The sequence below is a fragment of the Enhydra lutris genome, unplaced genomic scaffold, assembly GCF_002288905.1.
Source record: "Enhydra lutris kenyoni isolate GAN:26980312 unplaced genomic scaffold, ASM228890v2 scaffoldscaffold57, whole genome shotgun sequence".
NCBI lineage: Eukaryota > Metazoa > Chordata > Mammalia > Carnivora > Mustelidae > Enhydra > Enhydra lutris.
The window spans coordinates 1279532-1296530 of NW_019154141.1; the positions used below are offsets into that span (position 1 = coordinate 1279532).

A 16999-nucleotide genomic window follows, 5' to 3' on the forward strand; every position below is an offset into this window, starting at 1 on the left:
AAACGCCAGCTTGCCTGACAATCATGCCCTTCCATCTTCAGGTTTCCGGGCCCTGCAGTAGGCCTACCAAGCCAGCCAGACGGAAGTGAAATATTCGGTTCTCTTTTTAAAAAAAAAAAACATATTTCCTCCTTAGCTCCTCTCACAGGGATCGTCATTGTTATTGAAATGCTCGCTTGAGCAAAAACTGGGGCCTCTTTGGTCTTGGCAACCTCTGGCTTGGAGGGTGGCGTTCACGCGGGCTTTCCTGTAGTGCATTTGATGGATTGGGCTTTACGTTTTATTTTTGGCAACGAAGAGGCAAGAAAAGGGCTTTGGGGGAACAGTGAGACCCCTGCTGTGTGCCCTAAAACTTGATTATCCATTCCTTTTCTAGACAAAGGTGGGAAGAGGAAGGTGCTCCTTGTCTGGTCCTCATGCTTCTCTCTGATGTCTTCCAGACTGGTGCTGCTAGACTAGTTTTTGCCTTTATAAGCCGTGTTGTAGCAGTAGGAGGGCTTTGGGTATCTGTCATCTGGGTCATAAAGGGACTGGCTGGCAAGGCCCTCCCTATGGAACTCATTACCTGAAGTCTTGGGCCCACTTTTCACCACCTTCTTCTTGGTAGCCTGTCCCCTCCAGGCCCTGCTTGTTAGGAGTAAATGAGGGTTAATCAGACTTCCTGTATCAGGAAGGTAATTGGCTACATCCAGATTTAAAAAATGCTTGACATTTAAAGGAGCTTTGCTAGCATTGAGAGTTTCAGGTCGGCCACCTATGTGGGCGGAATTATTAAATAAGGCTTAACATGCAATTCAGCCATTGTGCTCCTTGGTATTTACCGAGATGAACTGAAAAGTTATGTGTACACGAAAACCTGCACACGGTTGCTGATAGCCGCTTTATTCATTATTCATACTTGCCAAAACTTGAAAGCAGTCGAGATGTCCTTCCACAGGTGAATGGGTAAATGAATGGGGGTCCATCTGGACCATGGAATTCAGGGCTAAAAAGAAGTGAGCTCTCCAGGCCATGGAAAGACACGGAGGAATCTTAAAAGCATATCCCTGAGTGGAAGAAGCTAGTCTGAAAAGGCTACGGACTGTGTGATTCCAACTGTGTGACATTCTAGAAAAGACGAAAGACTATGGAAACTGTAAAGAAATCAGTGGTTGCCCAGGGTTGGGAGGAGGAGGGGATGAATGCACAGAGCACCTAAGATTTGTAGGGCCTTGAAACGACCCTCTAATGATACCGTAATGGCGGATACCTACCTTTATGTATTTATAGAAGCCCATAGGCTGTACACAGCAAGCCTGAACTCTGACGTAAAAGGTGGCCTTCAGATGATGCTGGTGTATCCGTGTACCGTAACGAATACGCCACTAATGTGTGGGAGGCCTATCCTGGGACTTAATGAACCTGTGGGGCATGGGACTTCTCTGTACTTTCTGCTCTATTTTGCTGTGAACCTATAACTGCTCTAGAAAAAAAAAAAAAAGTAACATATGCCTTCAAAGGCTCTATTAGTTTCTTGTTGCCACCGTAAGAGAATACCACAAATGTAGCAGCTCAGAAGGACACACATACGCCATCGGAAAGTCCTGGAGCTCAAATCCAGAATGGTTTTACTTGGTTACAGTCAAGGTGTTGGCCGGGCCGCGTTCCTTCTGGAGGCTCTGGGGGACAGTCTAGACAGTCTGTTTCCTTGCTGTTTCCACTTTCTAGGGGCCACCCGTATTTCTTGGTTCATGACCTTTCCTCCGTCTTCACGCCAGCCCGGCAGCATCTTCCAGTCCCTTGCTGACTGTGACCTCTGCTCTTGTCATCACATCTGTCTCTGACTCTTCTTGTCTTTTCCTAAGGACACATGGGATCACATTGGCTCCACCCAGATCATCCAGGATAAGCTCTCCATCTCAAGGTCCTTAACTTAATCACTGCTGCAGAGTCCCTTTTGCCACGTAAGGGGGACATAGTCCCAGGTTTTGGGGGATCAGGATGTGGCTGTGTTTGGGGAGAGGTCATTATTTTGTCTCCCACATACATCCTCTAAATAGCTTTTCTTTGGGCCCTGTCGTCACTTCCGACAGGCAACCCGGTTCTATGTCATGATTTTTCTTTGGTCATTTGTCCAGTTTATGTAGGAGGCAGGGAGTCTGGTGAGGAAAAGAAATGAAGGAAATCCAGTTGGCTCCTGGATTTCGCTGGAAGGATAGAGAATGGTGATTCTCAAGGAGGGGCCCATATGAATCCCCCAGCATGGTCTTCTCTTTCAAGCATCCCAGCATCCCAGCACTCTCCACTGAGAGGCACCTCTCTCCTGCTCTACCTCCTGTCACTCATCGGTGGGAATATTTTGTATTTCTCATCTGCAGACGTGAGAAATAAGTTGGCATCCGGGGATGCAGAGGGATGGAAAGGAGCTTGGGCAGAAAAAAAGAGAAGTGCTCCCTCCCCACCCCCCACCGCTACCCCATGGCATCAGCAAGGAAGGGACGCAGGGAGGGGTTGGAGGATGAGATGAGTGGCCTTCCTGGACAGTGTGTGGCATTAGAGTCGCTAACGGTGGGGCTGTTTGCGAGGCTTTGGAATGTGCACACAGAGAGGTTGCCAGACAGGTGTGGCTGCGTCCTCCTCGGTGCAGAGTTTATCATGAACAGCAGCTCCTGAGGGCTGTTGAATTCAAAATCCCATGAGACAACAGTCTGGGAAAGGGACAGGTTAAGCTCTGGCATGGGGAAGGAGTCCACAAGCTTCCTTAGATGGTCTCATGGAACTGAACTGATGAGGCATTTTCTTTCTGGAAGTTTCTGAGGCAGATAGACTCTTTCTGTGGGTGGCACTAATTCTTTTGGTGGGAGAATCAGGCCCAAAGCAAGTGACTGTCTGTGGATGATGGTTGGCAGAAGGGAAATTGCTTTCTGCATGGATTTGTTCTTTATTGTTGCTTTTGTAATACCTGGTTCTGTCACTCCGAATGTTATTTTGGAGACGGGTGATGCAGTTGTTTTTTTTTTTTAAGGCAGGGCATAATTAAATCATTTTTAGAAACCCATTCAACATTTTACATGTCCGTGATGACTGTCATATGGTTACGATGGGTCGTGGGTGTACCCTTGCCAAGAAGATGTCACAGCATCTTTAAGAGTAAACAGCCGTGGATGAGCATTTAATTCAGTAAACACTGGAGAAGTTCTATTAGATTGACCTCATTGAGACTTGGGTTCCGCTTCATTTTTCTCTTCCCTTTCATGGTTCTGCCCTCATTCAGGTGATTCTGGTCCTGCTTGCTCAGGTCTGTGAACCCGCCACTTACTGACCATGTGACCTCCTTCACATGGTCTCATTACTTCTAGATTCGATTTCTTTATCTGTAGATAGCAACAGAAAGCAGCATCTGCCTCCCGGGGTTGTGGCCATGATAAAAGAGGATATCAAGATCTATTTCCCTGGACATAGTAGGGGATCAATAAATATTAGTTCCCTTCTTTCCTTGGAGAGATAACAAAGTGGGCAAGCCCAGGCTGACATTGATCAGCGGTTGTCTTCAAATATTTCAAAGGCTGCCATGTATCCTTAGAAGAAGGATCCCTTCTTTGATGCTCCAGAGAGCAGACGTAGAGCTACCAGGTAAAAATAGAAGGGAGATGGATGTGTGTGACACACGTCTACTGGGACAACCAAAAATGTCTCCACACATTGTTGCCAAACTGTACCAGAGAGTAGAGTTGCCCAGGGTTGAGACCCGCTGAGTTCGAGGCTAGATGAGAGCCCGCTGGACTCCATCCTTCCAAGGTCCCCTCCATCCCACGCCCCATTGAGTTCCTATGGTGTCTGCTTCAGGCATTCTGGTGGTGGCTTTTTGGTTTGAGAGATTACCGACCACTGAAGATGAAGGGCTTATGCTTGCGTGGGGTTCGCTGTGGGCCCCAGAGAGCAGCTGAAGTCGGCAGTTGGAAGGCCTTTTGGGGTTGTGGTTGGTTTAATGGCTTGTTCACTGTGGTTTTGCAGGTCATGTTAGCGGCTTCCTATTGGTCTCTCCTGGCCCCAGCTGTTGAGATGGCCACATCCTCTGGGGGCTTTGGTTCCTTTGCCTTCTTCCCTGTGGCCGTTGGGTTCACGCTCGGAGCTGCTTTTGTCTACCTGGCTGACCTCCTGATGCCTCACCTGGTGAGTACCACTCTTCAGACTTGATGTACCCACTCATGGCTCTGTTGAGTCGCCAGTGATAGCGAAATAGGTATTTCAAGCCATTTAGGGCTTTTACCTAGAATTTTACTGTGAATTCGGACTTTTTTTTTTTTTTTCCTAAAAGAAAATAAGCTCTTGGTAATATGACTAATCATTCCCTTAGTTACATTTTGGTAAGTTCAGATTTGAAATGTCAGATTTCGTTATAAATAGAGAGTTCAGCTAGTGCGGAACCGTGTGGCCCTGTGTCTCTGAAAGGACCCAGCGGCTGGGAGAAGTGAGTGATTATGATCATGGACTTGACCCTTAAGGGGCCTACACTGTCATCAGGGAGATGACGACACCCAGCTACAGCACAAGACCATTGACAAAGTGTCACATCAACAAGGGCTTATTAATGGGAGGGTGAGGTGGGGACACTGGGTAGCAGAGCCCTGAGTTCAAGTTCACTTCTGCTGTTGCCTGGTTGCGTGCCCCTTGGCTCCAGTTTTCCTTCCTGTAGCTTGAGGATAACTCCCTTTAGGAGCTGCAAAGTAAAAATTGAAAAATCTAAAGAGACACCAGAACTGGGGGCGAGCCACAGATTTTAGGTTTTCTTTGCTGAAATGGGGCTGGTGGGTTAGGTTTGGGGAGTGAGCGTGTACTTAATTGCTCATGTAGAAGCGTGGTACGAACCACAGCCTGAAATCTGGCCATGGATCATATCCAGGCGCCATTGGTTAAAATCACATGGTGTGAAGGGTCAGTGTCCATAAGAACCCAGGACAGGAATATGACCCGATGCTGGGTCCCATCCAGCCCTAGAGGTAGGCACAAGTCCTCTGTGAGATCTGGGACTGGTCCTTGAATTGTTTTCTCATTCAGAAAGGAAGGAGGCACAAGAAGGACGCTATAGGGGAGAATGGGGTTGGAGGTCATTTCTTCTTTTGGACTGTGATGAGCTAGGATCAGGTCAGGCTCTCCGGAGTCAGCTGGACATCTAGCCCAGGTCAGACATCTGCCTACCTGCCTTCTTTGCTGTCATAAATTCCTGAATGGAGAAAGAAAAGGAAGGGTTCTTGGGAACTTGTCCTTAGGACCAATAAGAAACTGATTCCTTGTGTCATAGAAGGACCGGCCTCTGGACCAGACGGTTGGATGGAGAGTCATGACTTTATCTTGGAGGAAGGACCATGTGTCATGTTTTTTTCATCACAAGCTTGAATTGTCCTTAGGACCAATAAGAAACTGATTCCTTGTGTCATAGAAGGACCGGCCTCTGGACCAGACAGTTGGTTGGATGGAGAGTCATGACTTTATCTCGGAGGAAGGACCATGTGTCATGTTTTTATCATCACAAGCTTGAATGTCAGTGTCCGTTTCTGGCCCTAGGACCCTTGACTAATTGCCCTTGTTTATAGCTGCATGATAAGAACTTTGAGAGGTCCTCCATGTGGGCTGCCATGTTCTGCTCTCAGACCCACCCTGGTCATGGGTGAACTGGCTGTGGGGGTGTATTCTACTCGCCCTGGCAGGAAGATCTTAGGGCCAGTGGCCTTAACTCTCAGAACAGTGGACCAGGGGCTGGCTCAGTGGCTCTGCACAGCCTCCATTGGTTCTCATTCTGCCTTTCCTACCTGGGGCTTCTAAGACCGTATCTTGGGGAGGGCTCTTTGCACTCATGATGGGTCACTGCTCCCCAGTACTGGGGGCGGGGATGGGGGCTGATATATTTGATCAGCTGTGTGAATGTGGGGACTTCCTCTGGGCAGTGTAAATAGTCATTGACCGGCTTGTACTGTGCAGCATCATTGTTTTAACCTTTTGCTTGGTGTTCGTTCTAATATATGCTTTGAATATGGAGAAGGTCCCAGGGGAGAGTCGTGGACAGACTGCACAGAAAATTAGCAATGGCTTGGGAGTAGTGGCTGCACGTCCAGGGAGAGAATTTGAAGGGGCTCGAGAACGGACATGATAACCGTGAACGCCCAGAACCACGCTAATTGGCAGAAAGATCGGCCTGACAGTAAACATCTGTTCTAGGACATTTAAAAAGAAATTAATTCTTGCTGTTGATGTGAGAAGGGGAATTTGTTCTGGAAGGCCTATAAACAGATAAGAATAATTTATAAGTGCTACAGTCACTGAATACAGATGTTGCCGTTGAGAGTGGCAAAGACAGGCCACCATTGCTCTGAGACGGCCTGAGGTTCCCCTAGGTCTCACTCTTTTTTTTTTTTAATGATTTCACTTACTTATTTGACAGACAGAGATCACAAGCAGGCAGAGAGGCAGGCAGAGAGAGAGAGGGGAAAGCAGGCTCCCTGCCGAGCAGAGAGCCCGACATGGGGCTCGATCCCAGGACCCTGAAATCATGACCCGAGCTAAAGGCAGAGGCTTTAGCCCACCGAGCCCCCCAGGCACCCTTAGGTCTCGCTCTTAGTGGGCTTTCTAGACCCAGGAAGGGTAGCAGTGTGGATCTGTCCGAGGTGCTTCGTGGAGTGTGAGCTAATGGGTTTGGATCTCTTATCTGACCCTGACTAAGCACCCACAGGGAAGGTAGCCTTCTCGGGCTGCTAGAAGTCGGTTTGCGAACCCAGACTCTTGGGTCTGTGGGAAGGAGATGGTTAACCACCAACTCTGGTCTACCAATGCTATTTCTGTTTGTTCAGCTTTTCAGATTCATCTGTCCCCCTTTTGGAGCCCAAGCAAAATGCCGCTCATGAAAAGGGTTTTACTCATCACAGCCTGTCAGGTTGAACCCGTTGCGGCTTTGTTAACTTCAGATACATCAAATTGCTCTCTGAACTGGGTATTTGTTTTCATTTCTTTATCTGCGAATAAAGTAGAGAAGGCTCCGGCAGTAACCGTTAATGGGAAATGAGCTTACAGAGATTTGTGGAGATTTTGCCAAATGGTGTCTTAATGGGAGAGGGAAAGAGGCAGTGGGTCGGCCTGGAGGTAGCCCGCTGCTGGACCTCGGGAAGACGGCTGCCAGGAGGGGGCTGATGAGCAATGTGACTGGGGCCAGCCTGAGCCCAGGCTTCCCCTCCGGAGGCCCTAGGGAGAGACAGAACAGATAGTGAACAGCTGTTTGGAGACGTTGACATTTTTATGATCTTTGCAGTTCTGGTTCTGTATGAAGTTCAGGATGGTAGTAGGTGGGTGGCCTTTACCTTGAGTTTAAAGCAGTGATTTTCCACTGGTGGGTAGAAGGGTGGGGTTGGGAAGGATGGTAGGGTGTGTGTTCCGAAGGCCTGCTTCCTTCCTTCCTTCCTTCCTTCCTTCCTTTCTTCCTTCCTTCCTTCCTTCCTTTCTTTTTAAAGATTTTATTTATTTAATTGAGAGACAGAGAGCACAAGTCAGGGAAAAGGGGTAGAGGGGGAAGCAGACTCCCCACGGAGCAGGGAGTCCGAAGCAGGACTCCATCCCAAGACCCAGAGATCATGACCTGAGCCAAAGGCAGATGCTTAACCGCCTGAGCCACCCAGGTGCCCTCCCTCCTGTCTTTCTTTGTAATCACATAGTATTACAACTACAACCCAAAAATCTCGTCATAAAAACTAAAGAAAAAAAATTTCTATGAAGGTCCCTTCCTGGTATAGACTGTGTCCCCTTAAAATTCATGCAGTGAAATCCTAACCCCCAGTGTGATGGTATTAGGAGGTGGACCTTGTGGAGGTGGTCAGGTCATGGGCATGGTTTCCTTATGATGAGATTAGTGCCCTTATAAAGAGGTCCCCCAGAGCTCCCTGTTCTGCCCTGTGAGGATACACACGATGATGTCTATGAACAAGAAACCCGACTCCGGTCCTGCCAGCCTCTCTGATACTCGCCTTCCAGCCTCCAGAAGTGTGAGAAATACATTTCTGTTGTATATAAGCCACTCGGTCTACAGTAATTTCTTAATTTTTTCAAAACAATTTATTTATTTATATATTTTTTTCAAAAGATTTTTTTTATTTATTGGAGAGAGAGAGAGAACTCGAGAGACAGAGCACAAGTGGAGGGGAGTGGCAGAGGGAGAGGGAGAAGCAGAGTTGCCCCTGAGCTAGGGAGCCTGCGGTAGGGCTCCATCCTAGGACCCCAGGATCATTGGGCCTGAGCTGAGGACAGATGGTTAACTGACTGAGCCACTCAGGCGCTCCTAATTTTAATAGATTTTATTTTTTTAAATAACCTCTACCCCCAACGTGGGGCTTGAACCCACAACCCCAAGATCAAGAGTTGCGAGCTCCATGGGCTGAGCCAGCCAGGCGCCCCCTAGAGTAATTTTTTCTAGCGATCCCGAATGGACTGACACTTCCATCTTCCTCTGCTGTCCCCAGACCAACCATTGTTAACGGTTTAGTGGGTATCCTTCCAGACTTTTTGTCTTTTCTTTAAGAAAATGAACTATGCTGTGTCTTTTATATACTGAAAGGTAGACACTTTCCCCATTTGTTTGTTTCGCTCGAACATGCTTTAAATCCGCTCTGGAGCAATCCCAGCTCTGCCTCGTTTCGAGCTCCTTTCTCTAGGGTGCTTGTGTACAGTGCGTTTTCACACCCCCGGAAGCAGTGTGTGCCTCCTCTCGGGGGCTGTTTTTAACGTTTGAACTGACTTTGATCTACAGTCCTTCTAGTCCCTGTGCAGCGTCCCACCACGTTCCTGTGTGTCGTTCGCCTGGTAATTTCCCCGATCATTGAGTAGCTGGGTTGCTCCGCGTCTTTACATATGTGTCTGTGTACATCTGGAAATGTAATTTTGTTTTGTGTTTTCTGAAAAACACATGGGAACATACTGTGTTGTTGCTACTTGCTTTCTTCGGCTTTTGCTTTCCATCTTGGCAGTCTCCCCGGGAGATACGCGCTCCCCACCCTCTCCCTCCCCTCCCTTGGGATGTGACATCTTGAGGAGGCTGCCCAGGGACTGCCGTGGGGAAGGGAAGAAGGTGGTCTCTGCGATTGCCTCGGAGTCTCTCGTCTGAGAGAGCGTGGCTGGTGGTCCTGTCCAGAGAGGCTCTGGGGTCAGGGCCGATTCCCAAGCTTTGGGGGTACTGCCTTCTTCTCCACCCCCTCCTTAATTTATCTGTGTCTCCAGTCCCATAGAGCTTCTTCTCTTTGCTGTCTCTGTAATGGCAGAGAAGACGCTTCTGCTGAAAACCTGACCGAGCAGTGGGTGCCCGAACTTTTACTATGTGGCCAACGTTGGCTGATGTCAGTACTGCCCGGCTGGGGTTGCTCTGAGCAGCCACCTAGGACACGTTTCTGGAAGCAGTCCAGGTTGCAGGAGGCAAGTATTTTGTCCCCAGAGGGGGCCTTTGGAAGTGTTTTTTCCTCTTGTATAGGTTCTCTCCATCTTCAGCATTCTGATTCTACTTCACCAAAGAACACCTTGCAGAGAGAAGATGGGATGGCGGAGGGGGACCGTGGGGGAGGCAGGAGCACCTTACAGAATGCCCCAGGGAGAAACTGCGACGATAAAACCACCCGAGAGCCTGGAGCGGAAGCCTGGCATGGTCTGCTAAGCCCGGACAAGACTGACCCTCTGCCTCCGTTTTAGTGCTTCCTTCTGTTTTTTGTTTTTGTTTTTGTTTAAGATTTTATTTATTTATTTATTTGAGAGAGAAAGTACACATGCTCCTGCGTGAATGGGAGGTGGGGGAGGAAGGGGAGGGAGGGAGGAAGCAGAGGGCCCCGAGATCAAGTCAGGCGCTTCACCGACTGAGCCACCCAGGCGCCCCGTGGTGCTTCCTTCTTTCTCATGCTTGGTTGAGCTTTGGCAGATGCAATTCTCTTCCTACTGGAGGGTAAACTGGGTCTGATGGGTTGTTGCCGTTGTCGCTAGGCTGGAGAGAGCCTCCAGTGCAGGGGCTGGGGCACCGGGGGGTTATCCGGCGACTCCACTGGCTGTAGAATCCGGTCAAAGAGGGATGAGGTTTTGCAGATGGGCGTATTGCTTCCCTGTCCACACACCTGTGCTCATTTCTGGGGCCACCAGCACGGAGTGCTGCAGACCAGGGCCCTCCAGAAACAGTAGTATGTTTCCTCCCGACTCTGGAGGCCGAAACTCTGCGATCAGGGAGCCTGCGGGTCGGGCTTCCTCTGCGTCCTCTCTCGCTGGCTTGCACACACTCCCGTCCTGCTGGGCCCTCACGCGGTCTTGCTTCTATGCAGGGACATGCTCGGTGTCTCCCCGTGCATCTGAATGTCCTCTCCTACGGACACCGGTCGGATGGACTAGGGCCCACCCTAATGGTCTCCTTTTAACTTGATCACCTCTTTCAAAGACCCTCTCTCTAAAGACAGCCACATTCTGAGGTCCAGGGGTTCGGGCTGCAACTTAGGAATTTTAGGGGACACAATTCAGCCCCTAACAACATTCTCTTAGTTTCTTTTGGTGTTGATGGTACTAAGGTTGAGAGGTGACTCGGGTAGGGACAGCTCATGCCGCAGACATCACCAGAGGCCATCAGTTAAGCACTGGGTGTTTTGAATAAGAACAAGACGATGTTCCGGCCGCTGAGCTGGCGGGCTGACCGAGTCTGCTCCCCAAGCGGCAGAGCTCGCTAAGTGAGACACCGCTGATGGGTGCGCTCATTTCTGATGGCCAGAGGGCACCCTGGAAAGGTGGTCTCCCGGAGCGATCCACTGACAAAAAGGGTTTTGAGTCTTTCATGGAGCTGACAGGATATGTCAACGTCCCGGGCTTGGCACAGGGGAGCTGCTTGCCCTTCCGAATGGGAACTTGGTGACAGTGGCATTCAGGGCCCGCTGGGGGCGAGCACCCGGTCCCCAGGTGCAAGTGGGAGCCAGGCTTGAGGCTTGTTTTGCGAGTGATGCGTTCAGCAGCCTCTTGCGACTTTAGGGAAGAAGCTCGGGTGTTGGCTTTGGTCTCGCCGGCCCGCAGAGGGGCTGAAGGAGTGGACACAGTCTTCTCGTACACTGTGCTTGCTGCCTCTGGGAGAAGGAAAACGCATGGCTTTCACCGGTCCCTGGCCGTCTTGCGGTGCATGTTTAGCTGTGCACAGGCACTGCTCCGGCGGTTGGTGTGCCCGTGGTCCTGGCTCCCTGGGCTGCGGGAGAAACTGGTAGCTTTGCCCGTGGCCTAGAGCATTGGAGACCGTGCGCTCTGGCTCTTGGCCCGAGCTCAGAACCCTCCTGTGTCAGTGCGGTGTTTTCCCGGAGGCAAGAGGGTCTGGCATGAAAACGCATACACGCGTGTGTGCACACACACGTGTGCACACACGCACATGTGCACACACCAGAGCTTCTGCTTCGCTTTAGCCAAGCACTACGTGCTTCTTGTTTTTATAATAAACTGGCAGTTTATAATTAACTGATTTTCTAAAAAGATTTATTGACTCATTTGCGAAAGAAAGAGCGTGAGCGTGTGAGCAGGGGGAGAGGCAGAGGAAGAAGGAAAGCGAGAGACTCTCAAGCAGACTCCCCCCCGCCAAGCAGGGAGGGCTCAATCCCACGACCCCAAGATCATGACCTGAGCCAAAGTCAAGAGTCCAACATAGAACTGACTGAGCCCTGGGCACAGACGACAAGGCCCATGTATAGTAGTACCACTCTTCAGTACCTCCCTCCAGAAATGCTCTGTGCTGGTCTAGGTCTGCAGTTCCTTTCTCTGTCCTGTGTCTTAGGCGTGGGTGGAGGGGAAGGGGTTTCATCCCCGTGGCCCAGGAGCACACCGTGGCTCCAAAATCATAGCCAGTCCCCTCTGGAGCCTCCTTTTGCCAATGACTTGGGTGAATAAGTGTAGAAGTTCTCCTCACTTTGACCCGAGCACGACCGAGGTGTGCTGAGTCCACTGCAAAAGTTAAGTGATACTTACTAACCCATGGCAGTGGGGAGTAGCTCAGGACGCCGTTCTCTCCTGCTTCTGATGTGGTTGGTGTGTTCCTCCCCTGCAAAGCTTCCCTGGCCGCCCCATGTCTTGGTTCCACTTGGCACCTCTCCCACAGTGGGCTTTCTCTTCCCTACCCTGTCCTCACCTGTGGCCTTGATCCTCTGTGGCCTGAAGGCTGGAGCATGGGCAGGGGTGGGTCTGCTCTGGTGCCCCCTGTGTCCTCCACACCAATCAGCACAGTGCCTGGTGCACAGTAGGTCTGCAGGAGGAACTTGGTGAATGTGGGAATGAAGATGTTGGGAAGATCAAATGGGATGGTCTCTGAGAAAACTCCCTCCAGCTTCTAAGTTTAAAGGGCTCAACGCCTGGAAGCAGATCCGTGCCCTTTGCAAGGACCACTTTCTGGGCACAACAGACACGGATGAGGCACGGATAATGAACCGTGCGGGTAAAAATTAGAAAACCTTAATCTGAGATTTGAATCTGTTCTATGATTTGTCATGGCTTTCCTTTCTTAATGCTGTTTTACCTAAGAAGCTAAAGGTTTATAGTGCCTTTTAGAACAGGCATTTTCTGAGCAAAGTGATCAGGAAGTGTGTGGGAAGTGGAGTGGGTGGGGCGGGGTAGGGGTGGGAAGGAGCAGGGAACGTTGTCTTTGGTGCTTTAGAAAAATATGGAGACCCCCTGAAACTCCCTGGGGGGGTTCTGATTTCACTCTGTGCATGGCGGGGCCTAGCGTCTGAAACAGAACCCCCACACAGGCTCTGGTGTGCAGCCAAGGTCGGTGACCCCCGAATGAAGGCTACGTGACTTGCTTTTGTTCGGGTGTTGTTTTCTGGGGTGATTCACTGCAGTTCCAGCACCTTTCTCTTTCCCTTCTAAGCCAAGTTTTACTATTGCCAAAGATTGAGAACAGAGGGAAAGAAGGGCTTCCTGCTGGCGATGTAGGGGCGGCCTCAAGATGAAAGGGGGGAGGATCTGGTTCTCTGGGTTGCAGATTTCAGAGCTCACCAGAATCACCAGGGAGACCTCCTTTTCCCCGAGAGGCTCTAGCTTCCTTTTGGCCCATATTCCCATTTACCGCTGCCTTGCTCCTCCCCTGGTTCTCCTGGCAGCCTTTGTAGAAGCAATCATGTCTGACACCCTGAGTCCTGACTCTGCGCAGCCCTCCCCATTTCACCAAAAGCTGCTTGAATGTCAAATTTCCATATGGCGGAGCAAGGGGCATGAAGATGCCAGAAGTGGTTTAGGGCAGGACCTGTAGGTCATGAGGTGCAGGAAGTGCAGGCTAAGGCTAGGTTTTCTTGCCGAGAGTGTTCTAGTTTGACATCACGGTTGGGGGTAGAAGTGGGTGATTTATATTGTATCATGATACTGCAGTTTCTGATGGCATTTTAGATGATGATATATAAGGATATTCCATAATGCCATTATGTAACAATTTGTTCATTATGTATTGTATCTTTTTAAAAAATTACCATGTACTGTATTATTTGCCCCAGGGGTGCAGGTCTGTGAATGGCCAGGTGTACACATTTCACAGCACTCACCATAGCACATACCCTCCCAGTGTCCATAACCCAGTCACCCTATCCCTCCCCTGCACCCTCCAGCAACCCTTAGTTTGTTTCATGAGAGTAAGAGTCTCTTACGGTTTGTCTCCCTCCCAATCCTGTCTTGTTTCATTTTTTCCTTCCCTACCCCCCATGACCCCCCTCCCTACCTCTCAAATTCCTCATATCAGATCATGTGATAATTGTCTTTCTCTGATTGACTTATTTCGCTTAGCATAATACTCTCTAGTTCCATCCATGTCGTGCAAATGGCAAGATTTCATTTCTTTTGATGGCTGCATAGTATTCCATTGTATATACATACCACATCTTCTTTATCCATTCATTTGTTGATGGACATCTAGGCTCTTTCTGTAGTTTGGCTATTGTGGACATTGCTGCATAAACATTGGGGTGCATGTGCCCCTTCAGATCCCTGCATTTGTATCTTTAGGGTAAATACCCAGTAGTGCAATTGCCAGGTCATAGGGTAGCTCTATTTTCAACTTTTTGAGGAACCTCCATTCTTTTTTCCAGAGTGGCTGCACCAGCTTGCATTCCCACCAGCAGTGTAAGAGGGTTTCCCTTTCTCTGCATCTTCACCAACACCCGTTGTTTCCTGACTGGTTAATTTTAGCCATTCTGACTAGTGTGAGATGGTATCTCACACCAGTGAGCACTTTGATGTGTGTCTGTTGTGATGTGATGTGGAGCACTTTTTCATGTATCTGTTGGCCGTCTGGATGTCTTCTTTGCAGAAATGGCTGTTCATGTCTTCTGCACATTTCTTGATTGGATTATTTGTTCTTTGGGTGTTGAGTTTGATAAGTTCTTTATAGATTTTGGATACTAGCCCTCTATCTGATATGTCATTTGCAAATATCTTCTTCCCATTCCGTCAGTTGTCTTTTGGTTTTGTTAACTGTTTCCTTTGCTGTACAAAAGCTTTTGATCTTGATGAAGTCCCAGTAGTTCATTTTTGCCCTTGCTTCCCTTGCCTTTGGTGATATCTCTAGGAAGAAGCCGCTGTGGCTGAGGTCGAAGAGTTTGCTGCCTGTGTTCTCCTCAAGGATTTTGATGGATTCCTGTCTCACTTTGAGGTGTTTCATCCATTTTGAGTCTATTTTTGTGTGTGGTGTAAGAAAATGGTCCAGTTTCATTCTTCTGCATATGGCTGTCCAGTTTTCCCAACACCATTTGTTGAAGAGACTGTCTTTTCTCCATTGGACATTCTTTCCTGCTTTGTTGAAAATTAGTTGACCATAGAGTTGAGGGTCCATTTCTGGGCTCTCTGTTCTGTTCCATTGATCTATGTGTCTGTTTTTGAGCCAATACCATACTTTTACATTGTATTTTAACTCTTTCACTCTCTCTTTTAAGATTTATGTATTTATTGGAGAGGAGGGCTTCATTGTGATGTTCATCCCTCTTGCCTCTGGGTTCTAGAAGGTGAGATGTCCTTTCGTAGATGTTTGGCTATCTATAGACAGATGGCCCCTTCTTTCTACTGTTCCCAAGGGAACAGGTTGAAAAGTTGTGCCTATACAACTGGACCCGTAGGACCATTGCCCATCTTTGCCACTCATCCTGTGGGGTCTTTCTTTCAGACCGATTAGTAACCAACTGGCCATTTGGAGACCAAAACGATTTGACAGGGTGAGGTGGAAACCTTCAGTCCTCCCGTGCCTCACTGTAACTGACTAGATTATTTTACTCCTGTCACAGGTTGCTAGTGGGCTCTCCACCAGGTTTGACATCCAAGTTGTTGCTACCAAGGGAATGGTGCCTCCCCCTCCTTCCCATACATATGTTGAGGCCCTAAACCCCAGTGCGTATTTGAAGGGAAGTCTTTGGGAGAGTGTGAGGCTTCGATAAGGCCCCGAGGGTGGGACCCCTTATTGTGGGATTAGCGCTCTTACAAGAGCGGACACCGGAGAGCTTGAATGTTCCTTCTGTCTCTGCCCTGTGCAGAGGTGAGAAGGCAGCTGACTGCCGGCCAGGAAGAAAGCTCTGTTGTGTGTGTTTTCTCCATACCACGAAGCAGTTCTTCAACACTAGCTGGGCATCCTACAGTTCAAGTTCATCCCGACGCTATCTCCCTGCAGATATCTACCTGCCTGCCAGCATCAAGTCCTGGTTGTGTCGGTCTGCTGTAGAGCAGAAGTTCCCATCCCCCCTCCTTGGATTTGATTAATTTGCTATAGCGGCTCACAGAACTCAGGAAAACAGCTTACGGTTGACCCCTGGACAGGACAGGGGTTAGGGGTGCCAACCCCTGCCCCCCCACATACACACAGTCCAAAATCCCCGTATAACTTTTGAATCTTCCGGAACGGAACTGTTCATAGTGAGCTCGCAGTGTTGACTAAAAGCCCCACTGATACCATCAGCAGTGGATTAATACATATTTGGCATGTTATGTATATTATGTGCTGTATTATAATAAAGTAAGCTAGAGAAAAGAAAATATTAAGAAAATCATAGGGAAGAAAAAAGTGCATTTACAGGACTGTACTGTCTTTATGGGAAAAAATTCTCAGCTAATTGGACCCATGCCGCTCATGTGTTCAAGGGTCAGCTGTACTCTTGAGATTACTGGTCTGTTACAAAAAGATAAAGCTCTAAAAAAAGCCAAAAGGAGAAAAGCATGGGGCCAAGTATGGGGAAAGGCGGGGGAGACGGGGAGGTCTCTCCTCTCTCCCCACACCTCAATTGGCCGCATCTCTGTGTGTTCACCAAACCGGAAGCTCTCTGAACCCTGTCTTGGGTTTTTATCGTGGTTTTATTACCTGGGCATGACCGATTAAATCATTGATTCATTCTCCATTCCCACTTTGCCTCCAGGCCGGTGGTCAGGGGGTGGGGTGGAAAGTTCCAACCCTCTAGTCACGTGGTCGGTTTCCCTTGGCAACCGACCCCCTCCTGGGGCGCTTTCTAGAGGTCACCTGATTAACATAAGCTCAGGCGTGGTGGAAAGAGGTTGGTGACAATTACTGAGACACTTTAATCTCTCTTATCACTGAGAGGACTCCCCAAGCGTTTTTAAGAGCTCTTGTGCTAGAAATAGGGGCAAAGACCAATCAGATATTTCTTGTTATAAATCGCAGTCCTTCCCAGAACCCAGCCCTCCTGGCACCCCGATCTTGGACCCTCAGGCTCCAGAACTGTGAGAAGCCCCTTTGTGTTAAGTCACCCAGTGTGTGGGGGCTTTGTTAGGGCGGCTGGCACTCAGACGTTGGTGAAAACTATTGTCTCAGATCTTGGGTGACTCGGTCCTTCTTTGCCCCTTGCATGGGTGTGCGTCACTCTCTGCAGCCCCTCAGCGGTCCTGTCACTACCCCCAGGACATCTCTGTGGAGTGTCCTTTTGTCCCTTACTAATGCGGGGCCAGATTGTACTCTCTGTCTGTACGCACGGGCTGCTTTCTCTCTAAAACAGGTGTCGGTCTCCTTCCT

The 16999-nt window shown here is 49.2% G+C and overlaps 1 protein-coding gene across 3 annotated transcripts in view; it reads left to right on the plus strand.

The window, feature by feature from the left end:
• LOC111158193 (solute carrier family 39 member 11) overlaps positions 1–16999 on the plus strand; it is a 322724-nt gene that overhangs the window by 38765 nt on the left and 266960 nt on the right. For all 3 annotated transcript variants that reach the window (XM_022520108.1, XM_022520107.1, XM_022520109.1), the window contains exon 4: positions 3994–4152. In XM_022520108.1, the coding sequence (XP_022375816.1) occupies positions 3994–4152 (159 nt within the window). The remainder of the gene's footprint in view (positions 1–3993; positions 4153–16999) is intronic.